This window comes from Erpetoichthys calabaricus, chromosome 13, assembly GCF_900747795.2.
Source record: "Erpetoichthys calabaricus chromosome 13, fErpCal1.3, whole genome shotgun sequence".
In the NCBI taxonomy this organism is placed as follows: Eukaryota; Metazoa; Chordata; class Cladistia; order Polypteriformes; family Polypteridae; genus Erpetoichthys; species Erpetoichthys calabaricus.
Genome location: NC_041406.2, coordinates 74807493 through 74830519, shown reverse-complemented (window position 1 = coordinate 74830519; position 23027 = coordinate 74807493). Strand labels below are relative to the sequence as shown.

Here is a 23027-nt window from a genome sequence, read left to right as displayed (position 1 = left end):
GAGGTATACAGCTTTTGCTCTACATTTGGTCTTGTGTCCTTTGGAGTTAATTTTAAATTGTAAACACATGAACAAATATTTTTAGATCAAAATTTCCCATGACAAATTAATGTACATAATGACTGTGAAACTTTGACTTAAAAAATACCACGCTTATTCTGAATACAGTAGTTGCTTCTGTTCAGCCTATGTTCATATTTCCCCTACGCCTATGATTCTCCTTCTCAACCTCTCCTTTTAACTTACTTCCTACCTTTTACCTCCACTCCTGCCCTGTTCCTCTATCAGTATTATGATCATATTCTCCCTTTTAATCCTGTTTGTGAATATGAAGAAAGGTATCCCATTCTTGATGAATTTGACTTTTACAGCCAAGAATGATTTCAGGTTGGCCCCACCATCTGTGGCTCCATCCCCAAAACACAGTTAAATATGCAATACAAAGTAAACCAATAAAGAAAATCAACAAAAACAACATTTGAAAAATAATACTACAAAGACTACAAAAATGACATTAAACACACATGCATACGAAGCAGGCATGATAGAACAGAACGATGAAGGTGTTTGCTTGAATACTACTTAGCTATAACTGCCTTGTTATATTTGAAGATAGATGTGTTCTAAAGAACATACAAGTTAATGCTTCTTTCTGATTTTACAAATGATCTTAACCAATGTAAGCTTTTTTCTTGTTTATTTTTTGTGCAAGCATACCAAGAGATGTGAGTGTAGCTGTTGCCAAAGTAAGTTCTGAAAAGTGTCATCCCAGTACAGTAACTCAGGTTATGTTTTGAATAGAACTGTCATACTTCTCAAACTAAAACCTGAAAAAGAGAATGTTCTTTATACATTATGGAAAAGATTACAAGATTATCGGCAACTTCAAAAAAAACTTCAAGCACTCCAAATAACACACAGATTTAGCTTAACAAAATATTAAGAGAGCACTTTAATGTGATTATATAGAATATATTTCAGTTTACTTCATTTTGAACATAAGACTTAACACCAATCCAATTATGTCCCTCTCCAACACACAGCCTATTTAATGCATTTTTTAAAATAAAGTGTTAGCAACTGAACATCTAGAAAAAATGAAAGTACGGAAATACAAATGAAAAATAAATTTAAACCTCTGACAGAACTATACTCATAATGATTTATACTACTAATAGCCACACATTTGGTCTTGTAGCATAAAGTAAATGTCACAGATACAATTGTACAGTTTGCTGATTAGTGTATTGCTACATGTCAAAACAGGGAGCATTGTCATGTGTAGCCTTCTGCTGCTACTTTTAAGGTTGCCAAATTCAACAATAACGTACCCAGAAAATAGGAACACAATTAAGAAAAACAGCATCCTAGAGCAAAAAAAAACCTCATCAGCACTTGATGTCAAAAAACATACTGTACATTTTTTATCCTACAAGGCATTCTTTTTGGAGAAAGAAGGAAAATACTGTAAGCAATGTTGAATGATGCTGCTTTGGTTAAATTTTGTAAGGCAGGTTATTTGTATCTAATAACACAAGCTAATTTAGAAATAACCCATGATTACCTACAGTCAACCTCAATTTGCTTGTATTTCTGTGGAACTCTGTTAGGTGCATCATATTGCTTTGCAACTCACACATCAAAGTGCTAATCGCTAGATGTCTTTAATATCAACTTAATATGATTCATGTTTGAAAGTGTATTTTTATTATTTAGTTACTTCAAGGTTAAAGTCCTTTTTTGTTTTGTAGACGTTTTCATTGTTATTTTCCAAATTTACCAATGCTCATCTGCGGTGGGTTGGCGCCCTGCCCGGGGTTTGTTCCTGCCTTGCGCCCTGTGCTGGCTGGGATTGGCTCCAGCAGACCCACGTGACCCTGTGTTAAGATATAGCGGGTTGAACAATGACTTGACTGACTGACAGTCCAATGCTCATTTGTTTGTTCCTTATCTATATTTTTGTGATGTTTATAGTATGGCCCCAGTGCCTTTCCTAAAATTACTTATTTAATGTGCACAAGTGTTACCTGAGAACCTTTTAAAAGCACATGTTGCCATAGCTAAAGCACTGTAGCGCTGGCTAACCTGTTAGTAAGTGTTCTTTGGTTCTATTTTGTGATTCTCTTATCTTGTTGTAAATTTTTTGGTCATTCAGTCATTTTCATTTTGATATTCTTGGTTTTAAAATTAGCTGTTGGTTTTGGCATTATTTCACAGTTTGAACTTTAATTAGTTAGCCTTTTTCTCTCTTTTATATTTTGGTCATGTTTTAAATATTTTTGTGTTTTGAAATTTTAGAATTTTGATCTTTTGTGCCATTTTTGGCCTTCTTCTGTTAGGGTGTAATTATAAAAATTTTAATGTGGTGTTTTCATTATTTTTTTCAACCATTTCATCATGGGTTTCCATTTGAATCTCTGCCCAATCACTCTGTCTAAAATGTACCAGAGCATACAAGGTGGTCAATGTGACACTGGGTTATTTAAACTGCAGATGATTTAATAAGAAAGAGACATAACTGTAGTTAAAGGCAAGTTATGTGAGGGAAAACTCATATTTATGTTTTATAGCACCTTTCATTACTTGTATATTATATAGTGCCTTTCATTATCTGTCAAGTCTTAGGGGAAACTTTCTGTATATACTCATATTTGCTCATGCTCATGTAATTAAGTTTGAATATTTGAATTTTATTATGATCTATGTTTATATAAGTTAACATACTTTTACATTATTAGTTAAAAACCTTTTAAGCCATGAATGGGCCCTGTAATAGTGCCTGTTTCCTGTCATGGATTATAATGACAAACTAGGAACAAACTGTTATTGTATTAAAAGTAGCCACATGTCTTTATTTATTTGCTAATATATAAGGAATGATCCAGTTCTTCAAGTTAGACGATAAATGGAAGTGTCACTAGGTATGTTTCACTTCTTCTCTGCAGTGTTGTGTGGGTTATTTGACATTGTTTGTGATATGAAACAATAAACATTAACAGATCTATTGTACAACCTCAAGTCTGAATTTTTCTAAGAGTGTTACTGTAAAGCTGGAATTGAAGCATATAGAGTTATGCCCAAACTGTTTTGATCACAGCTTGGAATTGATCACTTATTTCTCTTACACCCTCAGCAGCTCTGCCTGAAGACACTTAATAGGAAAATAATACCGTTCTAGCTTTTGAAAAATTAAATGGAATAAGTAAAAGCAGACTTTCGCAGAGTAGGAACATTTACATTGATAAATCAAACAGTATATATTTGTTATCATTTGATAAATCAAACAGTATATATTTGTTATCACAAAAGAAGATGATTAAAAAATATCTTTATCCTACAATACTAATTTCTTTTGTAAGAAAAAAATAACTCCAGTCATTGGCAGTTGACAAAAATGTCCAGAAATTCAAGTTTCATTATTTTAGGGCCCTAAATTGAACTAGAAATTAATTTGGATGTGCAAAGAAAAAGGAAAGTTGCTTTTATTAATTACAAAGGACTGCTGTGCTAAAAAAAGTCTTGCAAAGATGCATATGACTTTGGACTACTAAATTTAAGTAGATAACTTTACGCTTCACTCAGTTTACCAGGAGTAACTGCAGTATCAGTTTCTTAATTAGCTACTAATCTTACTACTGCAATACAGACATTTATTATCACTAACAGCTGCCTACTAAATTCCTCAATAAGAAAACAAAACTGGTAGGCAAATGCATTTAAATAAATGACTTCCACAGCAGAATAATAGCAGTAGTAATTTGACCTGTTTGTTACTACAGTACTTTACAAGCAAACTATTGCTAAATACTCCACTCTCAGGCAGATAGCTCCAGCAGAAATAAACATTTAATGCTAGCTATACAGATCCAGCTAGTACAAGAACCCCTAAAATTAATTTCAAACTAAGACAACAAGTCAGATTCCAAAATGAAGGCAAACCTTTCACATTCCCTTACACAAATTATAGCTTTATCACTGAAACTGGCCTTTGAATTAAGAAGATAAAATGCAGGTACTCGTACAATCAGATAAACAGAGGAATGAAACTAGCAGTTATATTCACTCTTCAGGAAAGAAACAGAGAGTCCCACTGGTGGTTTGCAGAGAGGACAGATAATAAAACATTTACTGTACATAAATCATTAGAAGTAGATTTTTGGTGAAGGTGCTGTAACACTATGGAGATCTCTTAAGATATGACTTGTTATTATTTTAAACTTAATACAAGAACAATAGTTTATGAGCCATTCTGTATTCCGTTGCACAGAGAGCTCTTGCCAGAAATGTTTACATTTTCTTATATTTCTTTTACATCATGAAAGATCTGCACATCAGACTGATATTAGGGCAGTGTTTTCATTTTTAACAATCTTTGTTAAATTTAATTGTTATGAACCCAATACTTGGGTTTTGGTTCTTTAAACAGTGTTTTGTATTCCAATAAGATGCCAAAAACTATAAATTATAATACTTTGCAGAAGCAATTGAACCATATTTTATTTATTATTGTATGATTAAACATCCTTGATTTTTCTTTCTACACTGATGCTCATTTTTCTGTTAGAAAGTTAAGCATTAATATTTGAGTCTCCTTAGAGGTCAGGTCAGTTGCTGTTGCTTCCAGTTCTGTAAAACCAAATTTAATATCCAGTCTGACACGTCTATTCCTGCCACTAGTGATATCAGGCATGTTTACAGTAAAGTGGCCAATTTGTTTAATGCCTGGCTCATCTACATATTTTGCATTCAGTTTTTCTGTAGAGAAAAATCGAAACCTCATATTAACTTGATTTTGATTTACTGGATTATAATAGTAGTTGGTCACTTGGTTGTATCCTACTGACTTCCCTTTTTCTACAAGCTTCACAAAAAGGTCTGTACAGTAAACATAATCTTCGGCATTGTTTACTCTGCGCTTATTCTTATCATGTATGGCTGGATCAAACTTGTTGCATTTGTCTACACCGTATGTCAGGGCACTGATCCGGCAGAAGATTAATTTAGGGTCATTTCCAAACAAAACTGCCCCCTTCACAATTGCCAGCTGGGCATCACAAGGACACAGCACTCTACACCTTCTGCTAAATTCATTCCGGATTGCTTGTCTTAGGATCCTGCTTGCTGCAAAACCTCCCACAAGCAAGATATAGTCAATGTTAATCTCAGGTGTTTCAAGAATGGCTTGTACCTCAGCTATGATTTTTTTAACACTATAGTCATAAAATCCTTTTAGTTTCTCATATTTTATCTTTATGCTACCACTAGACCAAGAAGCCCCTTTTACATTTTCAAAAAATTCTTCAATGTTCTTATTTTTCTGCTGTACTGACTGCACTAAGTTATAATAACATGGGATCAGTATATCTTCTTCTTGATCACTACATTTCTGAACTGAAAAATCATACATTAATTTTTGAACCTCTGAAGGATGCTCCTTCTCATATGTATCCCACAGACTGGGGTGAAAAATGTCCCTCAGGAAACCTCTAAAGTTGCTATCCACATGTATTCCTCCCCAATCACCCCCTGAGGCTTTGTGAAGTTCCTTCAGAAATCCATCTTCAATTACCTTGTGCACAGTAATGTCAACTGTTCCACCTGGAGGAAAAAAAATGAAAAAGTCATATGTCATTAAAATTACATTCTTAAAAGAATGTTATCATATTTAAACTCGTAAAAAATCCAAGTGTCTCACCAATACAGATAGAAGTCTTATTACAAAATTTACAGTAACCAATTGTCAGTAGACAAGAATAGTTATTTAACTTTTATTATTTTCAGTTCATAGAAATCAATAATTGTTTTTAATTAAACATTTTTCTTAGCAAAAATAAAGAATCCGGTGCCTAATGCAGATCTCTTTACACAAGTTTAGACTGAATTTCTAAATTTTCTTTAACAAATATTTCAATTTATAGCTGACCAGTAGGTAACTGTTTACCATTTAAAAAATGAAAGGGTGAAGAGGAGGAAATATCAAAGCACTTTCACTATGATACACACAAGAATAATCCACATAACATTCAAGTGATTATGGCATTTGCATGGTAATATTGTTTTCCTCTAAACATTTTACAGCAATTTGCCACTTGAAATTATTGCAAATATTTCATCTTGTCTGTTGATTATGTGGCACTAATAATTTATTTGATGCACAGAAGATTCAACATCCATAAATGACATATATTCAATTTATTTAAATCTACCTGATACTTAGATAGGCTTGGTTCCCGTTTAGATAGATAGATAGATAGATAGATAGATAGATAGATAGATAGATAGATAGATAGATAGATAGATAGATAGATAGATAGATAGATAGATAAAATTATTTAGTTAATCCATCAATCACATTTTATTTCACAAGGAATTATTACTATTCCTAAATGAAAATTCCGAAGGAAATGAAAACTATTGAATTTCTCCACTGTAATTAAACTGATAAAACCCTTTCTACCATTTGCCCTTTTTTATCATCTAAACTGAAAATGTCAAGCATTCAGAGTATTACATCAACATCTGGACCTCATGAAAATGTGTGTTCTGCTGTAGGTTACAACAATTGTTTTTAAGATGATTGGCTTCTGTGCAGTAAAAAAAAAAAGAGTCCTGCATCCTTCGTTTTTTGTTTTCATAATTTATAAAAGCAATGTACACAACACTCTAGTTCTTTTCCAATTTTTACTGTTAATTTTCTCATCCATGCAATCTACCACCAAAAATTAACTGATAAATCATATTCTGTATAATTCATTTTTGTATCTTATATTCTTCCTTTAGACTACATTAGGAAATAGCAATGAGTAAAATTTCAAAGTTGAAAAATCAGAAACTCTCTAAAATGATTGTGTGTGTGTGTGTTTGAAATCAAGAAGTACTCCCTAAGGTTTATTCTGTGTTCAAAAGCACTTTCTTCTTCCTCATCGGTCCCCCAAACCTATTTTCCTCCCATCCTTCCATTTGGCTCAATACACTCTCATTTGCACATTCAAGCTGCTGCACATGAAGAGAAAGGTTGTAGATGGGATGGAAATGTATGTTCTAATGGAGGGAATTTCACTAGTCAGATAACTCCATTTATTTTGCAAATTACTTTTGAGTTGTGAAACTCTAGGTTCTTGTGCAAGTTCAATTTTGCACAGAATCATTTCACTCTTCAGTACTCTTTTCAGATCCTTCATTATATAATTACATTATATCCAATATTTTTATTTTCTATGTGTAAAATTTTAAGTTTATCTACATTAAATTTCAACTGCCACATATTTGCTCAATTATGAATTCTATCCAGATATATCTGTAACAGTTTTGTTGATTCCTTGGTGCCTGCCAGTCCATCTAGTTTGTAAACTTATGAGGTTTGTTAGTTAGAATATTATGTACATCATTCATATACATTAAATATTAGAGTGAAGGATATACCGTAAAAATCCATGAACATAGTTGTTAAAAACCAGCAATTATCATTCAACTGTTCTATACAAACACAGATATAAGTTTTGATAAAAATGGACCAGTGGTTCACAAATATATTTTCTTTCAGACAAAAAAAACCCACTGCAGTCTGTTGTTTTTTTGCACCTTTCAGAATTCTTGAATCCTTGCCTAAGATAAAACCATCATGTGGCATTGGTCAGAAATGGGTTGGCCTTTCCCTAATGCCTACCTATAGTTCTTGGCCCCTTTTACCGTGTCTGTTGCTATAGTATGCAATTATTATTATGCAGCAGTCACATGATAGAGGGGAAAGGGACATAAATTACAGGAACTCCAATGGAGCTCTGCTCAAGCATTGTTTTTTTTACTCAAGCAACAGTCTGTTTCAGCTGTGTTGTTCAGCAGTTTGTATTTTCTTTTTCTTGAGTTAAGTAATTTAAACTATGGTTTTGTTTGCTAATTTCTGAGTATTGTTTAGTAAGTCTGATACCTGTTTGGATTTCCTTTTTTGACCTTCTTTTTGCTTATGATTATTGTTTTTGGATTTAGATATGTCCATTGTAATATGGTGATTGAAACTAAATCATACTAAAGATTGTTTAATAATAATAATAACAATCAATTTTATCGGTGGGCACATTTTATGACATTCAATGATACTATACATAAAAAGTATATTAAAAACAGAATAATAAAATAAACAAGATTCAAAATTTAAAACAGGTAAATACGACTGTCAAAATTACAATAAAATACACTCAGTACATATTTATATAGTTATGTCATTATATTTTAACTGTCTTCTACAGTAGATGCTTTAAAAACTAATTGAAACAGGGAACAGGGAGTTCAGCAAATTGGGAGTAGCAGTACTAAAAGCTTAATCACCTAGTGTCTTGTATTTAGTGTGCAGGACAAAAAATAATTCTTCATTGGAAAACCCCAATTTGTGACAAGGTGCGTAATATTGTAACATGATAGACTTATGATCATTGTCATAAACAGCTTTATGGTAAAATAATATTATAATAATATCCAGTGCAAAGGAAACAAGTGAAGCAGTTACATATTTCCAGGGTTTAGTATGTGTTAATATTTTGGCTGCAAAATTCTATACATGCTGTAATCTACTTAGTACCTTGCTTGAATCACTAAAGAGAAGAGCATTACAATAAACAATAATCAAGGTGATAAAAAGATGAGTATGTGTTTGAGCTGCATGATCAGTGACAGAAAGCCTAATATGTGCAATGTTAATCAGCTGAAATAAATCTGGTCTGGTAAAATTCTTAAAAGACATACAAGTTCTTGATTTCCACAGAAGAATAGATGGTCAGCCATTAATATGAACATTAAAGTTCCCAACAGATTTAAGACGAGTGTTAGAACCTATAAGCAATAACTCATTGTAAAATTTTAAACAGTTATGACCGATGTAACCAGTGAGTTTGGTGGGAAGTAGTCAGAAGTAGTCTAATTGTAAATACTGTATAAATCTGTTTATCATGCCCATAGAAATGAAAGCCCATACTATACTGACTTAAGATCTCATCCAAAGCAACAAAATAAATAACAAAAAGCACTGGGCCCAGTACTGAGACCTGAGGAACTCCTTATATAACATGGACAGAAAGGGAGTTTTGGTTCCCAATAGACGCAAATTTCTTCCTGCCAGTTACATAAGAGAAAAACGATTCCAAAGCTACATCCAAAAGACCAAAAAAAATACTCTAGATGTTGAATGGGCACAGAATGGCACACTGTGTCAAAGGCCACTGAAAGAACCAGGAGTATCTATATTACTAACCGAGAATGCTAAACCGGATGATGGACGCAGGCACATCCGGCCATGGGCCGTAGCTGCAAAAAGACGTACTGCGCAGGCGCAAAAAGAGTCCGCGAGAGTCGGCTGAGGAGCCGAGAAAGGCGGAAAAAAGAGGGCGGACAAAAGAGGGCGAGAGAGGCGGATGAGGGTCCGCGAGAGGCGCAGGCGCAAAAAGAGTCCGCGAGAGTCGGAGAAAGGCGGACAAAAGAGGGCGACAAAGGCGGATGAGGGGCCGCGAGTGGCGGACAAGACCACAGAAAAAAGGAGTGAGCACATACAAAAAGGAGTCACAGAAATGAGGCGCAACAAGCACCGAAAAAAGGAAAAGGCACATAAAAAAGTAGTCAAACGCGGGCAAAGCACGAAACACATTGCACACGAAACTAAACACATCAAAAAAAAAGAACAGACGAGCGCACAACAGCAAGGCACGACCACACCACCCCCCCCCCCACCCTACAGGCACGGGACGGGACGGGACACACACCGAGAGGGGGATTCAACAAGCCCATGGAAAAAAAAAAAAAAGAACACAAAACCACCCCACAGACCCTACAAGTAAGGGACGGGACACACACAAAGAGGGGGATTCAAACAAGACACAGGAACACAAAAAGAAAGAAGAAGCTCGCGCAACAACAATCCCCCCCACACATCCATAAGAAGTGACACCCAAAGCCACATATTCTAAAGTGACCGTCGACACCTTCACACTAGGCAGCATAGGTGTCGGCATAGGTGTCAAGCCCATGGAACACAAAAAGAAAGAAGACGCTCGCGCAACAACAATCCTCAACCCCCCCCCCCCCCATCAATAAGAAGTGACACCCAAAACCACATTTCTAAACGAAACGTCCATATTAAACATACGTCATCTGAACACCTTCACACTAGGCAGCATAGGTGTGAGCATAGGTGGATCTCCTTACAATAAAGCACTATTAACCGTTCAACTGCAGAAAAGCCTACATATTAACAGTGAGTGCGATCCTCCTTATTACTTATCCAATGCACGACGTAGACTGAAACTGACTTTTCGCAAAGCGGTGGCAAATCAATTAAAACTACAAAATAGCGCGTCACAAATAATGTACATGCAACAACGCGGCAGTCAAACGCCACAAGCAAAACATGCCCGTCGCGGACATCAACGCCAGACACCTGCTAAATGCTTACGCCAGTTGGCTGACAACGCCTTCAATAATGAGTCCACTATTGAGGAAAATTCATTGGGATTAATGAATGTTATTTGCAATCATTGTCATTCACTTAACTTCCCAGAAGAAACAACTGGCAATACAAATAATGAATTTACACGTTGTTGTCAAAAGGGGAAAATTAGACTGCCTCCTTTACATATAATCACCACGGACCAAGTGTCATTGAAACAAAACCAGAATAAAGCAAGGTCAGAAATTAACGACAGAGTAGAAAGGAAAGTAAAACGTCATAAACAGGTTGAACAAGGGGGCCACGCACATGGACAGCAGGTTACAGATAATGAAGACCGGAATTCAAAAGCTTGAAAAACATGAGCTCAACTGACCAGAGATACAAACTGAAACGAGAAAAACTACGGGGTCCACAGTAGTCCACAATGCACCACGTGATAGTACGGACGAAGCTCTATATTACCAGTGGGGGACTCCAGAATGACACGGGCAAACGCTCCGTATTAAACGTGCGTCATCCGGACACGTAGCTGCCCAGCGGGCACGGGTTCAAAACGCGGGGGGTAGGCGAGCGAAGCGAGCAGGGGCGAAGCCCCCTTGTTAGAACAGAAGAGTTACCATGGTTAGAACATTATTCACAACCTGTACCAAGACAGCTTCAGCAATTGGCTTGGCCCTAAAACTAGACTGATATGGTTCAAATAGCTTGTGCCTTTCCATACAGGAAAGTAATTGCGAGGCAACTGTATGCTGTAATACCTTAGCCAAAATGAAAGACTGGAAATGTGTCTATAATTAGAAAAAATGTCTTAAGACCATTCTTTAAAGTTGGTTATAAGAATACCAGATGCAAGAAATGTGTTAACAATATCTGTTATATGAATACATAACATAAGTATATAACCTTAACCAAGATAGTAAGTACAGTGAGAAGGAGGAAGACTAACTTAAGCTTTTTTCACAAGCTCACAAATGAAGACAGTGCCAGCTAGAGCAAATGTACCACATGTGTGCTCCGGACCGACAACAGCCCCAAATCTCACTGATAATGAAGGTGCAGTGGTGTTACATGTTGCACACTGTTGATGAAAGGACTTGAACTTTGTTTAGGAAAATAATTGTTCAATTTTTCACAAATATCAGAAGAAGAAATTGCTGAAAGATTTGAAAGTTGCAAAAGGTTATATATGGTGAAAAATAAAGCTCACTATTAATAATAATGATTGTGAAATAAATAGTTTCAGCTGAAGAAGTTGTTTGTTTTTCTGTATGTTTGTTTTTTATAAATTACCAAATGTACAGAACTATCTTTTTACATCTATTAGAGAGGTAATATTAACAAGTTTTACATTTCGAAAAATAATAATCCTCCTTGCAAGGGACTAAGGCAAACCACTTGATACAATAAATAAGACTGCCTTATGGTCTAATATCATAACATTCAAGCCTGATGGATTAAAAGATAAGACAAGAATATGGCTCTTTTTGTGATTGGGAAAATTAACATGATGACATAAATCAATGCAGTGAAGTAAATGCAAAAAAAAAAAAATCTTGATTTGTTACATCAACATGAATATTAAAATCAGTCAGAACAAGCAAAGCACAGCAGAATGAACAAACAGATGCCAGTGGCTCAGACAATTGAAAAAGATATTCTGACACAATTTTAAAGGGAAGGACAGGTAAGTATGATTAATATAATCTTTCAGCAAGAGATCTTAAAGGCTAAATATTCAAAAGATTGTACTTTTGATATGCAAACCTGTTTAATTTTAAAAAGTGAACAATACATTACTTTGCTACCTTGACAATCTAGAGGAGGTTTGTCTATTCATGAATAGCCTGATGAAGTGGCTTCATTATAGAGAAAGTATTAAACTGCACAGGTAAACTGGCCTTCTGCTTGGATATAAACAAATAAGGAGCATAGTCTCTTCCTGATAATGTTTTCATTTGCTTTACCTTTTAGTTTTTAGTTGTACATGTCGTTCCGTTAAGGCTTTTGTTATCACATGAAGTGCAATGTTATCCAATGAATAAGCCATTACTGGACAGAACCCATGACCAATGAATTAGTCAGGTAGGTGGGTCTTCAGTTCAAATGCTCAGGTACATCTGTGCTAATTTTCATTCAAAAGAACTGTTTACTTTGTTTTGGCCTAATTTTTCTTGCTTTAAATTTGCATATTGATACACCTAACTGTGTCTACCTGAAAATGATATTTGTTTTGCACTCTGGGATGCAATTGTTAAGAAGTAGGAGAAAATATCAGACCAAAATTGAAAAGAGAAGGACAGGACTCCTGCTTTCCACCTTAAATAAGGACATCGGGATATAATTTTATAATCTTGACCCAGCTGCTTACCTATTTCTATGTCTCTGCTGCCAACTATTGCTACATCCCTGTGATTTTGCAATTAAATTGTACATTTGTTCTAAAAAGCAAGGTTCTTATCCAGTTTCTTAGATCATATCTTTACACCATATTCTATGCTGCATGTGTTTTAAGGTCCTTATATGGACTGTAATATGAGTTAGAAGCCAAAACTTTTAAAACCCAGCACCACTCCAAATCTCATTCTTATTGAATTCTTATTGGATTACATAAATAGTGTATAAACAGTGTGATGGAGGGCCGGCTAAATATTCCGGCCCACACATCCAGGCCGCCAGGTAGAGCCCTCCCAACAGCATGGAGGTCCCCCGAATTCCAGCAGGGCCTTATGGACCTTGTAGTTTGTATACACAGCCCTGCTGGATACCTTGGGGACCACCGGGAGTCGCTGTAGGGAGGCTGTCGGACTCTTACGTGCCCTATAACCCGAAAGTGCGTCATGATCACATGACAAGAAGAAACGACGTGCTTCTGGGTTGAAGAAACAGACTTTTTCCCTGACCCGGAAGTAATGAGAACTTGTGGATTGTGGGACAGGAACACCTCTGGGTCAGGGGGTATAAAAGGACTCTGGGAAAGCCCAGACATTGAGCTGAGCTGGGAGGAAGGGTGGCGAAGTGTCTGGGAGAGGAGGAATGATTATTGTATTTGATTATTGGTTAGTTGTATTTGTATGTGTAGTGTGGAGTGTAGGGTGCTTTGTGCACAGTATTATTATAAAAATAAAAAGTCTTGGACTTTTACCTGGTGTTTGGCGTGCTACCTGAGGGTTCGAAAGGTCGATAACAGCCTCAACTGTTACACTGGCATAGTCGGCAGGATTCTCTGGCCATCCGTTGGCAGAGGACTTGTTATTAAATCATTTGTGCAAACAGTGAACCCCAAGAAGGTAGCGTCGAATCACCTGAACCTCGAAACGCCACGCTATTACAAGAGCGCTGTGACAGTGAGCCTTATTTTACTTCGGACCGTGATGGGGAGAAAATCCGGCAAAAAGAATGGGAGTCGCCCAAAGGTACAGGCCTTAAATGACACCGAGCGACTCTGGACATACCTGACGGGCAGTGAAGAAGACAGGGCGCTGATTGAAGCCGAGGAAGCCCGAGCGGCGCAACAGCAGGAGCGCTCTCGGAAATCAGACACGCCGGACTGCCTAAAGGACGTTAAAAACCGCCATTCAAAGCCGGAGGTATGTGCAGAGAAAACGCCCTTTACGCCGGGATCTTTCTTTACTTGTTTTTCAGAGGTCTGTCGACACGAATCAGACTGTGACTCGGACACTTACCTTATACCTGGGCAAGATGGCCGCGATTCGGAGAAGGCGAACCAGTCTAGGAGTCTCCAGGGATCCCTATTCGACGATATCGGTCACGTGGACTTTTACCTGGTGTTTGGCGTGCTTTATAAATAAAATAACAATGGATTCAAAAAGATTTCAGACACCTTCACTTTCTGCATGCATTGTGTAGCAGATTTATTTTTAAATTGATAAATTGCCATTTCTGCTCATCGATCTGCACTCAATAACCCATAACAATAAATTGAAAACATTTTCAAAAAAGGTTTACGGATTTATTAACAACTAAAAAATGATATCTCATGTAAGTATTCAGACCCTTAGTGCAGAACTTTGTAGAAGCCCTTTTGGCAGTAATTACAGCTTTGACTCTCCTTGGGTAAATCTGTACAAGCTTTGTGCACCTGGATTTAGGCAGCTTACCAAATTCCTCCTGGAAGTGTCTCTCAAGCCTTGTTAGATTGGATGGGAAGCATCTGTAAACTGACATCTTCTGGTCTCTTCACAGATGTTCTGTAGGGTTTAAGTCTGGGCTTTGGCTGAGCCCCTCAAGAACAGTTAAGAGACTTGTCCTGAAGCCACTTTAGTGTTTTTTTGGCTATAGACATCATGTTATTGTCACGCTGAAAGAATGTCCACTCTAGAGCAGGTTTTCTTCAAGCACCTTTCTGTATTTTACTGTATTCCTCCTTCCTTTAGTTCTGACCAGTCTCCCTGTCCCTGCCCCAGAAAAGTATCCCCACAGCAAGATTCTACTACCACCATGGTTCTCTGGAGGCATGGTACTAGGCAAGCAATGGGTAGTTTCTGGTCTATGCAAGATATAGTGCTTGGAGATCTGCCTAATAATTTCAATGCATTTTACTTAAGATTGGCTTCCATCTAGCCACTCTACCATAAATGTGTGATTGATGGAATGCTTCTGAGATGGTCATCCTTCCAATAGATTCTCCGATCTCAGCAGAGAACTTCTGTTAAAGTGACCAATGGCACCTTGGTTCAATCTCTGACCCAGTCCCTTCTTGCCTGGTTACTAAGTTTGGCCAGACGACCAACTCTAAGTAGGGTCCTGGTGGTTCCAAACTTCTCCCATTTCACAATTATTGAGGCCACTGTGCTCCTGGGAATACTTAATGCTTTAGGAATGGTTTTGTACCTTTGCCCTGATCTATGCCTCACCACAATTTGATCACAGAGGTCTACAAGGAGTTCCTTGGACTTCATGGCTTGGAATGGTGACAGCTTATATAAACAGGTGTGTGCCTTTCTATGCTATATCCAATCAATTCAATTTGCCACAGGTGGACTCCAATCAAGTTCTAGACTAACCACAATTTGGAGTGCCATAGCAAAGGGTCTGAATACTATACTACAAATAAGTGATTTCAGTGTTTGATTTTTAATAAATTATAGTGGGGCTACATAAAAGGTCAACTGTGTTTGTTCAAGTTTGTAAGTGTTGTGTTTGTCTGACCTTTTTCTCATGTATGTAAAAAATACCTGAATAAGAGGTTCCCTGTGGAAACTGAAAGGATGTCACTGATTACAATGCTTCACCTATTTTGGAAGTGGGGGATTTCCTGTTGTCATGTTGCAACAACTGTGCTGACACTCAGATTGTGGCAAGTTACACACTCTGGCTATGCTGGAATGAAGACCAGGCTCAGCCACGCCAAACTGCATTTACCATTTAATTTCTCATTCACCCTCACTTAAGCTTCCTAGTCAGCAGACAGATACAGTAAATGAGTCAAAGATAAAGATTATGTCAATTTAAAATGAATGCAACGACTTTGTTGTTTCTTTTCATAGTAAGATCAACACTCTCTCTATTTCCACCTACTTAAGGTCTTGTCCAACTTAATGAACTACTTATCCATTACCACTTGCTAACTTATCACTTGTTTCTATATCTGATGTCTCTGACCTTCTCTCTAATTCCAGGCTTAATACTTGCTTTATAGATGTGCCTATCCATCTTCTGAAATCATCTACTGTGATTCTACTCTGTTCATCATGCACCAGCTGGTTGTTGCCCTTACAAAAGTAGTTCCTGATCAGAAGCCAACCCTTCACTCTTTTACTAACTTCCATCCACTCCCTAGCATTGTTTTACTTTCCAGGATCTTAGCATGTATTGTCTGTGCTCAATCAACTCAGCACCTCATTTACTCATCTATTTGAAACTTTCCAGTCAGCTTTTGGTCCTAACACTAATTAACCACTTTTCTTAGCTGTGTAGTTTCCTAATGAAGTGTCCCTGAAGCCTCTCTACTCTCAAAGTTTGGTGTTTCATTCACTTTTTTAAATATGTACTGTACATGCTGCTTCTTTGCCAACACGGCATATATTTAATTCCTAGGTGGATGATACATTTCACTGCATAAGATTTATCCATATTTTAGAGAAAATGTGGACTATCTTAGCATCTACTCCCTAAACAACATATATGCTGTGACAGTTTAAAGGTCCCCGTGACCTCTTAAACCCTCAGACCAGACGTCAGACACCAGATAAAAGTACAAATATTGAATTTATTATAATAATAATGTGCACAAAGCACCACTACTCCACACTACTCCAATAATCAATAATCAATAATAAACAATCCTCCCTCCCAGACGCGTTGCCACCCTTCCACCCAGCTCAGCTCAATCCGTCTGGGATTTCCCACAGTCCTTTATAGTCCTTGACCCGGAAGTGCTTCTGAGTCCTCAGTCCATGTGATTATTCAGCACTTCCGGGTCAGGTAAAAACTTGTCTTTTTTCTTCAGCCCGGAAGTATATCATTTCTTCCGTTCCCATGACTTGGAAATATTTCCGGGCTATACGGAAAATATAAATCCCTGGGCCTCCCTGCAGCGACTCCTGGCGGCCCCCATAGTATCCAGCAGGGCTGTGCATTAAAACTCCACTGTTCATGAGGCCCTGCTAGAATTTGGGGCACCTCCATGTTGCAGGGAGGGCTCCAACTGATGGCCTGGGAGTATTGGCCGGGATGAACGGCCGGCCATATCCCACAATGCATACACACATGCATGCATGCCCTCTGACGTCTAAACCCTAAATACAAACAAAGTGGAATCTCTCCTTGAATGACCTTTAGTGCAACTGAAAAGCTTGATTCCATCTCACTAGGCCTCGGTTCCTGCAAACATTTGCTTTAATACATTATCTACAGTCTTGGGATTCTTGACATAACTGAGAACTACATCACATTAGTCTTCAAGACATATTATTAAACATTTATTTGTCAATGTTAGCATCCCTTCCTATGCTTGAATTATCAATCAACTACCAAAGGTTGTGAGGTTCCTGCAAAGACCAAATGCAATGAACACATTTCCCTTTGTCATGCTTGACTACAGTATCAAATTATGTTCAAAACTATACTTTTTACTTAAAACCTGTTAATTTAACATTCCAGATTATATATCTGTTATGTCCAGAGCAGAGTAAAATAATTAGCCAGCCATGGATAACTCAGAACGTTAACTTCTTTATTTTACGACAGGCACGAACGATCACCAATCAAGAAGACTTTCTTTTTATTCGTAGACTCCTTTGCTATCCCTTCAACAGGTAACACATTTTATAAGAACTCCCCCTAGCATTCTGGTAGAAACTACAACTGAACACAACATTTTCCTTTTTTTTTTAAAGAAAACCTTTACTTCTGCCTGCTAATGAGATTAACACGAAAAAAATTCCCAGAATTTCCACGTAATCAAGCAATGAAATAATTATAGTTAAAAAACCTGATATGTATATTCCACAACCAAAATAAAGCAAATGCAAGTATATTATTCCACAGGTTCAGCACTATTATTTTAAGTAACATAGTCCTTCAACCAGTTTGGTGGGTGAGTACTGCGTTTGGGTCTGGGTGTTTGAGGAAGCTCTGGTGGTTTGACTTCCTTCTGGACAGGTGTAGATGCACAGTCTGGAAAAGCAACCAGATGAGATGCATTCCAGGTTTTTCCATCACTCAAAATGTATGTATGAGCACCCAGTTTCTTATTGATAGTGACAGGGTTGCTGAAGTTCTGGTGTCCTTTTGGAACATACAGAGGATTTCTGACCCTCACCTTATCCCCTGTTTTGAAACTAGGCAAGCGAGCACCCCAGTTGGCATCAGTGTAGACCTTCACCCTGTTCTGGTGTTGCTCAACTGTGGTACGGACATCACTGGCAGACTGTAAACCTGAAGAAGTAGGTGGTAGTATGGTCAATTTTGTGCACATCTGTCGACCATGAAGGAGTTCAAATGGAGAAACGCCAGTAGTTGCGTGTGGAGTAGCACGGTAGACATGCAAAAAGTCTGTAATGGCAGCTTTCCAGGGACGATGTTCTTGAATAGCTAGTTGAATCGTATGTTTCAGTACACGATTGAATCGCTCTATAGGTCCATTGGCAGCAGGGTAATACAGTGAGGAGCGGTGATGTTTAATCTGTCTTTCTTCCAGAAAAGCAGCAAAAGCAGCAGAGGTAAACTGAACCCCATTATCTGTCACCAGACTCGCGGGGTTACCATGGTGACTGAAAATAGAAGACAGGAATGTGAGTACATTAGCAGTAGTTATGGAAGGGGTGAAGGCTACTTCCGGCCACTTGCTGTGGTAGTCAATCAGGGTCAAGGCATTTCTACAGTCCGATGTAGCATTGTCAAAGGATCCTACAATATCCAAAGCCACTTTTTCCCATGAGCCATCTGGAAAAGGTGTAGGATGTAAGGGAACGGAGTGTGGGTGAGCTGTTTTGTCATTCATCTGGCATGTCTGACCATCTTTGTGTCCATCTTTGGCCACCAGTAAAGTTCTCTGAGTCGTTGTTTGGTGCGTACTACACCTTGGTGACTCTCGTGTACTATTGCAATTAATGATGAACGAAGGTCAGCTGGCACAATCAGACGTGAACCACGAAACACAAAGTTGTCACTGACAGAAAGTTCCAGACGGAGCTTGTAGTATGGCAGCAGATCAGCATCCAAAGCCTTTGGAGAAGGAGGCCAGCTCCACATAATCTGTGTACGTAGCTTAGTAAGGTCTGGACATTCAGCACAAGCAGACTCCAAATCAGCAGGAGACAATGTCTTACGTGCCACAGACAGGAGAGCAACAAACTCTGGTTCAGCATCGTCAGCAGCTACAGGAGCAACAGGTAAGGGCAGACGAGACAGACAGTCAGCAGGAGCTTTCATGATGGCTTGTACATGGGCCTATCAGGAAGCAGGCCATCAGCAGACACTATATGCCCAAAGAAGGGTATGCTGGACTGACGAAACTTGCACTTGTCATTGTTTAGCTGCAGGCCAGCAGCTTCCATCCGGCATAACACAGAATGTAAGGTCTTGTCATAGGTAGTCAAGTCAGGTCCATGTAATATTACATCATCCAAGTAATTCTCCATGCCAGGTAAGCCAGCGAGAATAGCAGTCATCATTTTCTGGAAGGCGGAGGGTGCAGATGCCAACCCATAAGGAACCCGACCAAACCTGAAGAGGCCCTCATGTGTAATGAAAGCAGTCAGGTCTCGACTGTCCTCATGCAGTGGCACTTGGTAGTAGGCACTGGCTAAGTCAATGGTAGAAAATACCGTAGTCCCTCTGAGTGCAGAAAGTAGTTCATCCATATATGGCAAGGGAAAAGAGTCTACAATAACTGCTTTATTGGGCCCTCGCAGATCAATACACATACATATGTTACCAGATTTGCGCTGAGTGGCTACAATAGGTGAGACCCAAGCAGAAGCATCAATTCGTTCTATGACACCAGCTGCGAGTAGGCGATCAAGTTCTTCTGACACAGCATCTCTAACTGACAGAGGTAAGCGGCGCAGCTTCTGTCGCACAGGAGGTACTGTCTCATTGATCTTGATGCGGTGGATGAAGTTTTTAACACAGCCAATGGACAGGGGCACAGCAGTGCACTGTAAGACTGGCACAGGCAAAGTGGAAGCTGCAGCATCAGAAGGTGTAGCTTTACTGTTCACGATATGCACATGTAAAATTGACATTAAGTCTCTACCCATTAGTGGGGTTCCATTTTCCACAATGAAAAATGTAGCCACAGTCGTACGGCCATGTAAACACACAGTTACAGATAGGCACCCAAGTACGGGGATATGAGATTTTGAATACGTCACAAGTCTCACTGTAGGTTTTGTCGGAGGAATGTTGCTGAAGTGACGGGTGTAAATACAGTGTGGTAATATTGAGACTGATGAGCCAGTGTCAACAATCAGGTCCAGTGAGCAGGAATGTGAGCCTGGAGCTGAGATTTCCACAGCACAAGTAATTTTAGCAGGTGTATGTATTGTATTTTCTGTATATAGTACAGTAACTTCTGGCAATTCAACCTCACGTACTTTCTGTGTACGGTTGGGCAGAGCGACACACTTTAGCAAAATGCCCAGTCTTTTTGCAATGCCTACAAGTTGCTTTTGCGGCAGGGCAGCTCACTGAGTTAGCCAGGTGTGGCTGTGATCCACATCGAAAGCACGCTTTCCCCTTAGCAGGGTTAGCAGACATAGTAGTAGCAGGTGTCTGTCGCTGTATGGGTTTATTCCTCTGTTTATGCTGCACTGTCTGTACTGGCATGACACTGGAGTTCCTAGAAATGATTTTAGCTTGATCTGTAGCCGCTGCTATCTGAGTAGCAAGAGTTACTGCTTTATCCAACATAAGGTCTGGCTCCAACAGCAATCTTTCACGGATGCGTGGGCTATATGCATGCTCAATCAATTGGTCGCGAATCATTTCGTCTGCGCGTTCGGCAAATTCACATGTTGCGACAAGCTCACATAGTGCCATCACGCATTGTAAAACGGTCTCTTGTGATCTCTGGGTTCTCTAACGAAATGCATGGCGCTCAACGACGACGTTAGCTTTAGGTATAAAGTATACTTTCAAAGCTTCTGTGGCGGTATCGAATGTTGTACCTGTGTTAGGCAGGGTGTAGAAAATTCGCTGACCTTCGGTCCCGAGACAATGAAATAGTACAGCTCTCTTCCTAGAGGCAGGCCAAGCATCCCCAGTAGCGTCAATTACAAGCAGGTAGTTATTGAACATCTGAAGCCACGTTGCAAAAGGCACTGCATGCTCGCCCGGACTCGGAAGAAAAAAACTTGGAAAAGGCACATTAGCAACAGCCATTTTCACTGCAAACATGCACAATATAAAGAGGAGAATCTCGTCACCAATTCTGTTATGTCCAGAGCAGGGTAAAATAATTAGCCAGCCATGGATAACTCAGAACGTTAACTTCTATATTTTATGACAGGCACGAATGATCACCAATCAAGAAGACTTTCTTTTTATTCCTAGACTCCTTTGCTATCCCTTCAACAGGTAAAACATTTTATAAGAACTCCCCCTAGCGTTCTGGCAGAAACTACAACTAAACACAACAATATCATTATTACTTATATTTTACAAGCATTCAAGACCACTAAGACCACTACTAAGTATCTAAGAATTCCAAAGACCAATTTTGTAACTCTAATTGGGTGTTCTTTCAGCATTGTGGTTCCAACTCTCTCTCTAGGTCTGCAGATTAATTTTCCTTGGTGAACTCATTCATTTCCTCTTTAAAGATTCTTGCATTTCAATCAATATCTCAATTCAAGTCAATATCTGGACTTAATCACATTCAAATTTAATTGTTTTGTAACAACTATGATATTCTAAATATTAACATAATGTCATCTCCAGGTGTTCAACTACTCTATGGTATTACTAGCTGACACTCGCCATTGCATACGGCGGTGTAAGAATAGGAACGGAAAACGGTGAGAAAGGAATTCAGAAATCAAGAAGAAATAAATACTTCTTGAAAGACGCAGTTATGAATAGGTGTTTTGGTGGAGACGACAGATAATGAGTTGAAAAATCTAACCCTAGAAAAAGCCACGTACAACTGACCGTGGCTGGAGACTGGTAGGTCTGTGCTCTGGTCTTTGGGTATCCGACAGTGCATGTAGAATTTCTGGCCAAGCAGGATTACATGTGAAAGTGATAAATAAGTCAGGCTTTCTGAATTTATGTACTATGGCCATGGCATCCTGATAGTTTTGTTGCATGTATCTTGCACTTCCTGGAAATGTGGACGGTAATATGATCATTTTGCCTACACGTACGTTGTTATTTTCAGCGTTTGCTTGCAGTGCGTCTGATAGTCCTTTGTATTGTTCCATGTGCATATCTTGTTGATGTAATCTGAGATAGTTGAGACGTGCGCCCTCTGTTTTAACATACACATCTACGACGTACTGTTGGAATAGTTTGTCGCTGGAGTGCAAAATACTAAATGTACTTCTCATTGCTAATCTGTACGTGTAAAATTGGCATTGAGTAAGCCTTATTCACTTGGTGGTTCTTTTATCGGGAACATGTTGTAAATCTTTGTGCCAGCTAATGTCTCTGTAAGGGAATAAAAGTGGGTAAACCATAGGCTCGCAATTCATATTGAGCGTGGAAATCTGTTTACAGGAGTAGCCTATGGGATACATGCAAATGTCCCTTTCGGCAGGCGGTTCGCCATCTTCTCCGACGAAAATCGCTGCAACATCGCTGTGACATGTCGGGGTATTGTATTGTCGTAAATCCTGCCTAGGGTGTTCCTTGAAAACCATTTGTACAGATGCTGTTGGATTGGACTGAGCGATTTCATGCATGTGTTTGTATGATTTAGTGAAAGGGTTGATTGTTCTGAGCATGGAATCTAGCTGGAGAAGTAAATTTTCGCTGCATGCAGAGTTTGCTTTATTTTGTAAGCGTACTTCGGCATAACATCAACCCCGCGTTGTGCCACTCAAGTGAACTTCACCCCCGCGCCTCATAGGAGCGACACCGATGATGACCTCGGCGTATTTCAGCTATGCAGGCGGGGGTTCAAGGC

General features: G+C 38.6%; 1 protein-coding gene across 1 annotated transcript in view; it reads right to left on the bottom strand.

Annotated features, from left to right (window-relative positions):
• Window positions 1-973: 973 nt before the first annotated feature.
• Window positions 974-23027, bottom strand: part of LOC114645141 (heat shock 70 kDa protein 12A-like) — a 51827-nt gene continuing 29773 nt past the window's right edge. The window contains exon 4 of the mRNA XM_028793036.2: window positions 974-5598. Coding sequence (XP_028648869.2) covers window positions 4550-5598 — 1049 coding nt within the window. The 3' untranslated portion in view covers window positions 974-4549. The remainder of the gene's footprint in view (window positions 5599-23027) is intronic.